General features: G+C 41.2%; 1 protein-coding gene across 1 annotated transcript in view; it reads right to left on the bottom strand.

Annotated features, from left to right (window-relative positions):
- The window catches only part of RAB15 (RAB15, member RAS oncogene family), a 62014-nt gene continuing 48786 nt past the window's right edge, over positions 1 to 13228 (bottom strand). Inside the window, exons 2-7 of the mRNA XM_001369608.4 lie at positions 9970 to 10030; positions 9104 to 9164; positions 7810 to 7887; positions 6216 to 6305; positions 4027 to 4092; positions 1 to 3786 (exon numbers count right to left, since the gene is read on the bottom strand). Of these exons, the coding sequence (XP_001369645.1) occupies positions 3628 to 3786; positions 4027 to 4092; positions 6216 to 6305; positions 7810 to 7887; positions 9104 to 9164; positions 9970 to 10030 (515 nt within the window). The 3' untranslated portion in view covers positions 1 to 3627. The remainder of the gene's footprint in view (positions 3787 to 4026; positions 4093 to 6215; positions 6306 to 7809; positions 7888 to 9103; positions 9165 to 9969; positions 10031 to 13228) is intronic.

The following is a 13228-nucleotide window of genomic DNA, read 5'->3' on the forward strand; positions in this document are numbered from 1 at the left end:
TGTGATTTGAAATATCCTTTATTCTGTAAACATCTGTGTTTAAAATAGATGAGCCCCTGTTCACAGTTCATACAATGAACCCCAGGCACAGGACAGCAATGTTCACAAGTCACAGAGACAGGCAGGAGCTCAGAAACCAGTGGCATTTCTGGAGAAAGGCTGTGTGCTAAGACAGCAGGGGCAGAGGTGGCAGAAATCGACTAATAGGCATGGGGAGAACTGTAATGGCCTAGGCTTCATGCCATTCCCATGGGCCATTACGTGGACTTATGGAAGGGTTATGAGATACCAACACTGTTAACCCCCTCCAAAACCAGGCTTCTCCCTTAAAACAAAATCCTACCTTTCACCAGCAGCTACCTTCCCTAGCATGCCAGTTGGTGATGAAGCCTTCTTTCTAGGACACCTAGATGTATTTCCAGGATAGAATATGGCCCCTTTCTCCTTAGAGAAATGTAGATCTCAGCCCATTTTGCAGGGAAGTAATACCCATCACACTTTTGTACATATAGGGAGTACTTAATAAAGGTGTGAATTGAGTTGGAGGCCACCTTGATGCATAAGTTAGGATGAACATCCTGTGCCCAAGATAACACTTCCTTGCTTTAGCCCTGTGGGACTTCCTTGTTAGAAGGCAAGATGCAATCTGGCTTTACCTTTACTGAGATGCTGTGTGATTCCTCCTGTTGGTGATGACTTTCCCCCTCACGTGGAATTTATTTTGTACTACTATAATGTGCTTATGGAACATTACTGATAATAGTCACCCCTGCTTATATCTTACCTTTCTGCTAGACTATAACACCACATGAGGCACGTGAGGGCAGGATTCCAGTGTTTTTTGTAAACTCTAAACGGCTTCAACCATTTTCTATAATGCTCTCATCCCGTCATAGCTGAACTATTGGAAATAGGCTGTTGCTTGGTCTGCCCACTACTTTAGCCCATTGTGATTTTCCAAAACACAGGTCCAAACATGTCATCCCCATACTCAATAAATTCTAGTGATGCCCTATTGCCTCCAGGATCAAATATAAAATCCTGTTTGACATTCAAAGCCTTTTATAATCTAGTCTCACCTAGTCCTTCTACTTCACCCCAGTCTTATCCTTCACATCACCATCCCATATAGACACATACATACTCTTAGATTCAGTGACACTGGCCTTCTTGCTTGCTATTTCATGAACAAGACACTCCATCTCTCAGCTCTGGGCATTTTCTCTGGCTGTCCCCAATGTCTGGAATGGCCTTTCTTATTTCTTATCTCCTAGCTTCCCTGGTTTCCTTCAGGTCCCAACTAAAATCCCACCTTCTATAGGAACTTCCCAACTCCTAATTAATTCTAGTACCTTCCCTCAGTTAATTATTTTCCCCATTAAAATGGAGCTCTTTGAGGGAAAGACTATCTTTTGCCTTTCTATGTGTCCCCAGGATTTTGCACAATGCCTGGCACATAATAGGCACTTAATAAATGCTTTTTTTTTTGTCAATGAAGCACCTAGTAAAGCCTTAATAAATTTAACTGATTTAAATGGAGTCCCATTTCCTCTTCTCCTCTCCCTTAATCTTAAATCTCTCATGGGGTGGAAGTCCCCATGCTCCTCTTTATCTTCTCAGCCTCATCCTATTCCCATTCTTACCTTTCCTGACCTTTCCATTACCTGTGTCTTGGGAAAGAGACCAAATTGAACTATTTAGATGGTGTGTTGGAAGGGAGGCATTGTCACACATACCCTTTACTTCTTGCCATGGTACACAATTACTTTTACTTCTAAGTTTCTGAATCCTCAGTAGTCTTGTTAGGACCCCTACTTGAGGTATCATAAGGCAGCTGGATAGTTGACCTCTCTTCTAGGCTGCTCTTATACTGCAGTGCCAGGGTGGGATGACCCCAAATGGGAGTTGATGATCCCAAACTGTTGAGGTTTACTCTCCCAAGAGGGAAACATACTTTCAGTCACTTTGGACATGAAGGCAAATTCGGTTCAGGCTAGGACATGTGGAGCCTCAAGAACACAGAGGGGAAAAGGCATCTTCCTAAGCTAGAGGCTGTGAATAAACATATCAGGCTCCTTCTTTCCTTTTGGCAGTTGTAGAGCAATGAATTTTCAGCTAGAAACATTCTGCCAACATCAACCTGCTATAGGAACGAAGAGTGTACACTTCATCCTCAAGGGTACCCGGAATATCACTAAGAGCTTCTCACCTGGGATCCGCCATCTCTCCTACTCTTCAGCTTTATTCTTGAAACAAGGGTAGAATGTATATCTAATATCTTCTAAAGTCTATGGTCTCACTAATTCTTTGTCAAGCAAATACATGGATTGAGTTAGAAGGAAGTTGGGTTCAAGAAAAAGGTACTGAAAATGTACAACTTCCTTCTCTGGTCCCAAAGATCATAGGAAAATGCTTTTCTCAAAAAGTGAAGGCAAAAAGCTTCACCTTTCCTTGAGGGTGCAGTCTAAGAGCAAATTGTTGCCATTATCTCACAGACTATGCTGCCCCTTCATGATTTTGTGGACTTGGTCCCCCATCCTACCACTTAAGAGTTTGTCTACTGATAATATTGGTCCCAAAGTCTTCCCCACAGTAGGATGTCATCTCCCTGATCTATTTGCTTCAAATATAGGAGTACAGGAACAGGAAAAATGTATGTGCTTATGAGTAGGGAGAGGATAGAAGTGAGAGAAATGAGCCCAATTTGACAAAGAAGTCCGTTTCCTCCCAAACAAGAGAGTTTCTATCCGCCTACCCAGATACCTTTTCCTAAGCTACCCCTTTCCCTTACTCAGCCTCCTATTGATATTTTTTTCTGCCTCCATGTCTAATTCTCTAGTAGGAAGAGTGTCTTCAATCAAAGTTGGGAAGCAAAAGCAACTGATTCCAAAATGCCAGAAGCAATCAGGTAGGGTCAGACATCAGAATTGGGGAGTAGGACAGGTAGGGTAGGCTTTACCACATACTAAGGTACTCCAGAGGGCTCTTACTCCCTCTGCCCTGCTCCCTTATGGTTTCCTCACAACACAGGCAAATGTAGTGCCAAAATATAGTGCATAGGAATGAACTCCATACATGGTAGTACTAACTGTGGTGGAGAGCACAGAAATAAAAAAGACTTGTGAACTTGGCTCCAGTTCCTAAAACTAGCCCCTACTTGAGGCAAAGGGAATAGAGGGAAAAAAAGGAATGGAGGGGTTGACAGCACTGATAATAACAAACAATAGAGGATCATGGTTGTGTGAGGTTGTGAGACAGAGAGAGGCAAAAGAGTGGATGTGGCTATGGTCTCAGGCTCTCTAAGGAAGTAGGGACCCAAAAGATCAAGATGGGGGAGTAAAGGGATAGAGACTGTAGAAGCTCATCACTATACATCTTGGGAACAAAGGAAGCCTGAGGTTCAGGGAAAACAATTGAGGATAGCAGTTCCTGGAGGGGAAGAAAAGGTCACTAACAGAGCATAAGACCCTTGCTTCAGGGGCTGGACAATGATACCTACTGACATTCAATGAAGTTATCAGGGTGAGGAAATAGCAGTAGGGGAGTGAGACCCAGAGCCCTTTACTGTCCCCTGGTCTGTGGAGGAGAAAATGTGGCATGGGGTAGGGGATGCCCCACATGAGTTCCTCAACACCAACAATTTTTCGAAGAGTTCCCTGTGCCCTCAGTTTTGCTGTCTTTCTCTTCCAATTCAGCCAGTGCCAACTCTTCCCTGGCATGTGCTCGAAGACCATCAAGTTCTTTCTTGTGTGCCTGCAGAACCAGCTCTGTCAGACGAGTGAAGGACTGAGGGATAAAAAGACATGAGTTAGCCCTGATCTTCCCACTCTAACCTAGACCCTTCCCTTCCTCCTCCTCATCTGCTGGGCAGGGGCAGGGGCAGAGAATGAGGTTACTTCTTGGATCTGTGAATTATTTCCTTTTCCTTTTTCCTTCCCTCAGTTCCCCACAATTACTGGCTTTCTCCTCAAGTAAAGCACCTGCCACTGCCCCACCCTAATCCAACCCTTGGCTCAGCTCACTCACCTCTTTTATGTTGAGGTTGGTGCAGGCACTTGTTTCAAAGAAGTCCATGCCATATTCCTTAGCCAGCTGCAAGGAGAAGAAAACCCCTGAGAGGGGGCTGGCAAGAAAGGAAGGATGGAAAGTTGCCCCTGAAGGTCACTAAAAACTGGTGGATAAATCAGCCCTTCTTTGGAACTTCCTGAGGATATTCTCCCTTGGTCCCCTAGACAACTCTTTAACTCTATCCCCTGGCCTCTTAACCCCCAATTTTCCCATGATAATTTCTAACTTCATTTCCAAGGAATGCATTTTTACTCTTGATCCTATCTCTGCCCCCTTTCTGGACTGAGGAGGAGGATAATGATAGAAAGTTGGAGAAGGGAGAGCAGCGGGACTTAGATTCCTGATTATGAGAGAGTTCCACCGAGTTCCACCAAGCTCCTCCAGCGAGGTTGGCCTAGCCTGAGGCATTGCTGTTTTTACTGTAAAATCTCCTGCCCTCAGTTCAAGCCCTGAACACACTGAAGGAAGTTAGAGGTTCCAGTAGGTGAGAAGGCAGAGTATTTTCAGGGATACAGACAATGTACAAAAGTATGGAGGGAAGATGGAACTAATGGAACTTGATGAACAATGGAGTGCCATGGCCAGACCTATGCCTTTAGGAGCACCAATCTGGTAGCTTTGTGGAAGATGGACTGGACAGGGAATTTAGATGAGGCAGGAAGGCTCCAGACAAGATTAGTGAAGAGGCCTTAGGCTAGAGTAGTTGTGGTATAAGGAAGAGAAGGTGGGAAAGATTGAGCTGACATGATTTCAAATCTTATTCAACATCCCATGCAACCATTCTCCAGGCTACCAGGACTTGCCAAACATGGGTATTTTGCCACCCAGTCTGCTCTTTGCCCCATTAGAAAATCTAACCCACCAAAGACCACATCTACTCTCATCTCAAATGCCCCTTCACCTAATTAATCTACTCATTTTTAGGACTATGCCCTGGGATTAACCTGTCCTGAATGGTGGAAATAGTGGAAACTTACTTACCTACTTACTATATTGTGACATACTACACCATGCTTCACATCCTATTCAGCTGAACTGCCCCACCACTCCTAATACACCTTTGCACCTCACCCTGCTTCCTTCCTTCCACTTGTCCTATAACTCCATTCAAATTCTTGTAATTGCCTAGACCAAAACTCCCTTCCTGAGCTACCACTTCCTTATAGGGTGTTGTCTCCCCTATTAGAATAGAACCTCACCCATGTCTAGATAGAGGGGTGGATTCAAAGTACAGAGTAAGGCATATTTTGGGGGGATGTGTGATTATTTGCTTAACTATACATGTTTGTAAAAGAATTTATTTTTCTTGCTTTTTTAGTAGGGAGATGAAAAGAGAAAAAAAATTAGAGATAAAAATGGAATTTTCAAAAAATATAAGCTCTTTCAAGGCAAAGATGGTTTCATTTTTTTGTATTTGTGAATCTAAAAACTACTACAGGGTCTGGTGCATGATAGATAACATACTGAGTAATTTGAATCCGTTACCCTAAAAACTGTGATCCCCAGCAAAACTACAATTCCCAGCACCCTACTCACTTCCTGTTGTTATATGCTGACTGAGATAGGATATACATTGGTGTAGTTCCTTCTCTCTTTTCCTTCCTGTTGGTGGAGTGGGGATTTTTGAGCAGGTAGAAAACTTAATCATGTGGTTCTATTTTGTCAGATAATAAAGTTTATAAAAATAATACTTGAAGTATTGGACTTTAATCTAACTATTACAATACTTGTTGACTGTCTAGTGATGATGACAAAATTCTCAGTGAAATGGTGGTTCAAAAATAGAGCTTCATTCTTCATCAGAGCACCTAGATTAGTTTATTTATCCCCATGGCATTGCTATTGATATGGATGGGAAGGGGATTACAACAACAACAATAATAATAATAGTCAACACCAATATAGCACTTTGTTTAAGGTTTGCAAAGCATTTTATAAATACTATCTCATTTAAACCTCACAACAACCCAAGGAAGTATTATTATTATCCCCATTACACAGGTGAAGAAACTGAGGCAAGTAGAGATTAAGTGATTTGCCATGGAACACACAGCTAGTTCCTGACTGAGGCTGGGATTTAAACCCATACCATCCTGACCCCAGGTCAGGTGCTCTATTCTCTATACCACAAGCTTTCCCCCACTTACCTGTTGGCCTTGTTCTTTTCCCACTTGCCTTTTCTGTTCCTCATCAGCCTTGTTCCCAATAAGGATTTTCTGGACTCCCTCTGGTGCATACTAGGAATGAAGAAGACAGGATCACTATTGCCTTCCTATCTCTTCCACCTCCTCCCCATTGCTGTATAGTATCACTGACCCCAAAGTTCTGCCACAAAACTATCCCCAAGATCAAGAGCCATTGAAGCATAGAAGGCTACTCATCTATATGTTTCCTCTAGCAATAGCCTGGTTCAACTTAAGGTATCTCAGAAGGGTTGCCGTTATGGCAACTTAGAACAGGTGCTTTGGGCATTTAGAGCTCAGAATATTAGAGGCAGAAAGAGACCTTAGACATGGTCTGGGCCAAACCTCCTCATTTTACAGACGTTCCTAAGACTTATGGGACTTTTAGATTTGGAAGGGTTCCCATCAACCAGGCTCTTTACCATTTATGTATCATGGGTTTATTTGAGAGGCTAGAGAAACCTGTTGGACCTCTTCTCAGAATAATGTTATTAAATGTATTTTAAAAATTGTTGTTGTTGTTGTTCAGCTGTTTCAGTACTGTCCAACTCTTCATGACTATACTTCAGATTTTCTTGGCTGACACTGGAGTGATCTGCCATTTCCTTTTCCAGCTCATTTTATAGATGAAGAAACTTTTACTTTATTTGTGTGTTTTCCATTTGTTTCTTTATCTCTATGTATCTTCTTTCACAGCATGACCACAATGGAAATATGTTTTGTGTGATCACACATGTATAACTCAGATCAAATTGCTTACTATCTTAGGGAAGGGGAAGAGAGAATAAGAGAGAGAGAGAGGGGGGGGGGAGGGAGGGAGGGAGAGAGAGAGAGAGAGCATGGATCTTAAAAATTTTAGAAAACATGTTAAAATTGTTATTACATGTAATTGGGGAAATAGAATATTAAAAAATAAAAATAAAGATGAGGAAATTGAGGCAAAACAGAATTAAGTGACTTGATTTGAACTCAGGAAGACTCATCTTCCCAACTCCAGGTCTGGAACTCTATCTACAGTACCACCTATCTACCCATAAAATAAATTACATAAGAGTTAAAAATGAAACTAAAAGTTAGTGAAAATAAAGATGAAACTTTTCCCCCATCCATGTTCACAGACCCCTTGATATCAGTGCATGGACCCATGGATAAGAACCCTCTGTTATAGATCATCTAGTTCGTAGCCTTCATTTCATAGTGAGAAAAATCAAGATCAAAGACGTGAGATGGTTTGCCCCAAATCATAAAGTTAGTTATTAGGCTAGCCTCAATGAGAACGCAAGTCTGCGGACTCCCATTTGATTCTTTTCTATCTAGTCCTAGAGGCCTATGGAAAAAAAAGTGAGAGTTGAGGCAAATCTTTCCCCATACTAAGTCAGTGGAGGAGATGATAAGGTATGGTAACTTTGAGCTCTTCCTTGGGGTCTTGCTTTGGTCCTCAATACATGGGAACCAGGGCTTAGAATTTTCTCTTTTAAGTCTCTGAGTCCTAAGCTCTCCCATCTCATTCATCTATCCCCTAACTCTTCACATAAGAGAGAGAAGTGATTTGTCTTACCTCATCCACATCACTGACCCACTTCATGATGTGCTGGTAAGATCGCTCACTGCTGATATCATAGACTAAAAATATTCCCTGAGATAAAGAGAGAGAGAGAATGAGGGATGCACAGAGACAGACACATGCACAGAAAAATGCCTTGAGAACTAGGAAATCAGTATCATGACTGCTGGGTCCAAATCTCCCTTCTTCCCTATAGGTTATGTATTACCTAACCCCTCTTAGCCCCAAATTTTCATATCCAAGCCTTTTTAGATTATGATAAAATTTTCTTTGACCTTGGGGAATTGAAATTCTGTCCTCAATTAAGCCACTTTTATATCTTTTTTTCTTTTTATTAATTAGTTTGATGTTTACATTAACATTTCCAGGTGTCCCACTCTCTCTCTCCCCTTACCATAGAGGGCATCACCCAACAAAAGAAAGTGTACATATAAGTTATGTCTTCCATTTTTCTATTTGCCATTTCTTTCTCTGGAGGTGGAAATTCACCAATTATTCTTCAAATATTAATTCTGTAACTAGGTATAATGTTCTCTTGGTTTTATTCATTTCACTCATCATTATTTCATGAAGGTCTTTCCAAGAGTTTTTTTAAAAATTGACCTACTTATACTAGATTTCAAACTGTACTATAAAGCAGTAATATAAAACAATCTGGTACTAGCTAAGAAACAAAATGGTGGATCAGTGACATAGATTAGGGGTAAATGACCACAGCAATTGAGTATTTGATGAACCCAAAGATCTAAGCTTTGGGGATAAGAACTCACTATTTGACAAAAACTACTGGGAAAACTGGAATACTTTTATGGCAGAAACTAGGTATAGACCAATATCTCAAACCCTATACCAAGATAAGATCTGAGCAGGTTTATGATTTAGACATAAAGGGTAATACCTAAGTCAGCTAGGGGAATATAGAATAGTTTTCCTATCAGATCTATGAAGAAGGGAAGTTCCTTTCCTAGTAGAATATTATAATAACCTTGACCTAAGCCACTCAGTTTATGTTAATCCCCTGAGGCTATTTATCTTCATATTGTCCATTTCCTTGTTGGCTTCAGGATGCAGACAGAACAGGTAAATCTGTACCATCTTCCCAGCAGGAGGTTGTCACAGAAGTGTTAGACTAGGCATTTGATAAGTGTTTGCTGAGTTTGCTGGAAATATGGAAACCTATGGACTCTTCTCTATAATGCAAACTAAGGGTTCTTCTCTCAGCTTCCTTTGTACAGAAAGCCACAGAATCAAGCTTCTCTACCCTCCAACTTCTAGGCAGGGGACTTACCTGGGCTCGTCTGTAGTACTGCTTGGTGATGGTCTGATATCTTTCCTGCCCTGCAGTATCCCTGAAACAAAAATCCAATTTCCCCAGATATGTAAAGACATGGAACAGCAAGAATGCAGAGGGAAGGAGAAAGAAGGAAAGGGAAGATTATTTTACCCTGATAGAGGATTCACATTTGCAACTGGAGAGCTGAATGTATAAACCAATAGAGCTTTAAACCTCAGTACCTGGCGGGAAATAGGGACTCTAATATGAAAAGGAAAAGCTAGATCTGGCTAAGAGTTTGCATGAGGGGAAGGCACAATAGTCTCCTTGCCCTCCTGGCAACCATATGGCTGAGTAAAAAAAAAAGGCAATGAAACTGGGCATCTCTGGGAAAGTCTGAATATATGGCTAGATGATGGGAAAGATCTCTAACCTGCCACTGTCTATTCTTTGGGAATCTCCTGAGAGCCTGTCCTTATATTGCTCCAAAGTCGAGATACAAATCCTTACACAATCCCTAAAATAGTTGCATGGGCTTTTGGAACAGAGAGTCATGGTGGCTCCTTGTGGTCACATGTGGAAACTGCACCATAGTTCTCTGGGAGGTCCTGGCAGGTGTGGATTGAACTTGCCTTTACACAATGGTCCCCTTCCCTCTACCCCATCTATCCCTTCCCTCTTCCTCCACCCACATTGCTGTGACTGTGAAACACAGCACACACGAAAATTTAGTTGTTTCCCTCCCCAAAGATGTTTCAGGCTTCTCAGACAAAAGCAGGACCAGTTTAAGGGAGACCCAACATTAAAGTTGGACTGCTACTGCGTCCCCCTCTTTGCTAGGAAGCAATGATGCTTCCTTGTTCTTCTCCCATCTAACTCACCAAATCTGTATCCGAACTTTGATGCCATCTACTTCTATAGTCTTCATCTTAAAGTCGACTCCTGAGGCGAGAGAGGAGAGAAGGAACAAGTTAAAGGATGTGCCAGAGGCTTTGAAGAAAGAAGACTAAAAATGTATAATGGGATAAGGAGCATGACTAGAGGACTCCTCCTCTTCTCACTCTGCTCGGAAGACTGAAGGTTAGATGAAGCAGAAGGCTGCTTGGGAAGCAGGAAGAGGCACAAGTAACATAAGGGAGTTTTTCATAGTTGCCTCAATTAACAGCTTTAAAACATCAAAAATCTGTCTTACTGTACTCATGTGTGAAGCCTATATATACTTTCAGGAAGAACTTCCCATGTTTATTCCAGCCGTGAGTTTTAATACTTAGAAATAGCAACCAAACCAACTGTATTCGCCTTGTTTTTTCCTTCCAACAGAATAATCTTGAGGAGGGGTTGTGATGCTGAGTAGGGGAGGGGGTGGGGCTGGGGGTTGCAGAGCTTAGAGTGGGGAAGAACAGTCTTCATTTTCTTTACTTTGGACCATGTGAAAACTTGGATTGGATGGAGAGCCTAGCCAGAGCTCTGGGCATCTGGGCCAGGAAAAACTAAAGATGATCAGGCCCTTTAGAACTGTACATGTGCCTAAGGTGTATGACACAGGCAAGCCCCAGCTACTGCTGAAACCAGTCCATTAAAAAAACCATTTGCTCACTTGCAGGGAGATTTACAGCAAGGGGAGGCAATAAAGACTCTAATATGTCACCGGGAGGAATGGGGAGTAAATTTGACAGGAGTTCACGAAATACTTTGAGCTTCTTCAAAGGTGATTCTACTGCATAATAGAAATGTACTTTCCATTTCCAAATTCCTCCAGGAAAATTGATCACAACACTCAGCATGTTGTGATGTTTACTAGTGTAAACAATCAGAAGCATAGCCAGTCTTTGAGCTCCATTTCACATTTTATTTGGGTTGTGACCCATGTTGTTGTTCAGTTGTGTCCAACTCTTTTTGAACCCATTTGAGGTTTTCTTGGCAAAGATATTGGAATGGTTTGCCATTTCTTTTTCCAACTCATTATACAGATGAGGAAACTGAGGCAAAGAGGGTTAAATGACTTGTCCAGGGCTACACAACTAGTAAGTCTAAGACTGGATTTGAACTCAGAAAGATGAGTCTTCCTAACTCTTATCCCTCCCCTCTCTCCACTGTACCACCTAATTACCCCATGAGTTTTCATCAACTAGAGGGGCAGACTTGGTATTGGACAGATTATCTGTGTACCTGATTACCTTCATACTCTGAAAAGTAGATACTAGACAAGAACACCAATATATCATGGGAACAATTCATGTAAGAAAGTGAATATGGCATCCACTTTGTGGAGACAGCAGTTGGTATGTGTAAAAATGGAGATTTGCGCCCCACACTTCAATCCCCAGAAGTCCTTGATACTTCCCAGAATTCCCTATAATCTCACCTGAGTGCGAGAACACAATTTTTATTTAAAGGGCTCTCTGCCTCCCAAGGCACTGTGCTTCTGCTTCTAAGCACATCGTCTCTCAAGATGTAGTAAGTGGCTATGAATGGGCTAATGTGCCCTGGGCATATGCTTTTCTTATTTTGTATTTTCTTTATTTCTTAATTCTAATCATCTTTAATAAACCTCATAAAATATAATACTTTTAGTAGAGAAACTAATTTAACTGTTACAATGGTATCTGGTGCACAGTAGGCAGTTAATAAATGCTTGTTGACTTGACTCTCTACCCAGCCTTTGTCTCTCCCCATTTAGAGCTTGCTCTTTGGGAAACTACTTCCCTTTGTTTTTTACTCTCACACCCAATTATTTTTTTTAAGTTAAAGCCTTACCTTCCGTCTTAGAATCAATCGTGTATATTAGTTCCATGGCAGAAGAATAGTAAGGGCTAGGCAATGTGGGTTAAGTGACTTGCCTGGGGTCACATGACTAGGAAGTATCTGAGGTCAGATTTGAACCCAGGACTTTCTGACCGAGCCACCTAGTTTCCACCATACCCAGTTACTCTTTCCTCCCAACTCAGAACCCTCTTCTCCAATATATTCACCCAGACTTAAACCTTATGTATTTGATTAATTTTCCTTCTACCCTGACCTCAGTATTGGACCTTGCTCTGTGTTAATGATTCTAGCTTCTCTCACTACTCCAAAAGTGCCAACCTTCAATGTTGGCTCTGTAAAAAGATAAAGATTAATATTACCTCTGATTTCTACTGTATTGATTTTACAATGTAATTAATTTTATGCTGTATTGATTTTTATAATTGAGTTAGTATCTGCTTCAACTTGCCTTGTTTAGAAATTCAGTTTTCCTTCTCTTTGAGTTAATTTAAAGGTGTGGTTGAAAAGGAACATTATTTTCACTTATGCACTTAGGCTCTGGGACACTTACTTGTTTTCTGTAAGCCCTAACCAGTTTAACCTGGTGTTATCCCCTTAAAAGACAAAACACTTGTCCTTGTGTAATTAGCAGATATTTGATCTGTAAAGATTAAAATTTAGGGGAGACTGAGGCAGGTAGAAATTAGTTTCTCTCTGTAAGGAGTATTATATTTTTTTGAGGTTTATTAAAGATTAAGGATTAAAGAAAATACAGGATAAGAAACACGTGCCTAGGCCAGAGAGGCCTAGACAAGATAATATCACATCATGGAAGAGCCACGTCTGCTCCAAAACAGAAGTCCAAAAAAGACACAAAAGCCTTTGCAATCAGGTTAAATCCCTTTTTGATCTCGGCCCACCTGAGAATTGCGAGAGATTACAAAGCATTTTGGGGAAGTGGAGCAAGGGCTTGTGGGGATTGAAGTCCAGAGTTCGAGTCTATTTTTACAGATCTCCCTTAAGAAGACAACAAACCTGACTTCTGATTTCCTAGCCAAGATTATTAAGAGGCAGATGAGGGGAATATGATTAGCCACGCCTGAATACCAATCCACTTTTCCTAGTATAAATAATTGTAAGGTTCCAAAACCAACTAGACTGCCTTCCTTTCCTGTGTTCCCAATAAAGAAGATTCCTTCCGCACCTTAAGAGGTGGACAGTCTGACCCACTTTGTTAATAGTTATATGCTTTGCTGTTAATAAACTGATTTTGCTCAGAGTGTGTACCTCAGTCTACCTTTATTGCATTTACTTATCACAATTCAGAAGAATCATTTAAAGTTCAAATTTTACCATTACCAAATCCAAGCCTTCTTTTACCTACTTAAAAAAAAA

The sequence above is a fragment of the Monodelphis domestica genome, chromosome 1 (assembly GCF_027887165.1).
Source record: "Monodelphis domestica isolate mMonDom1 chromosome 1, mMonDom1.pri, whole genome shotgun sequence".
Classification (NCBI taxonomy): domain Eukaryota; kingdom Metazoa; phylum Chordata; class Mammalia; order Didelphimorphia; family Didelphidae; genus Monodelphis; species Monodelphis domestica.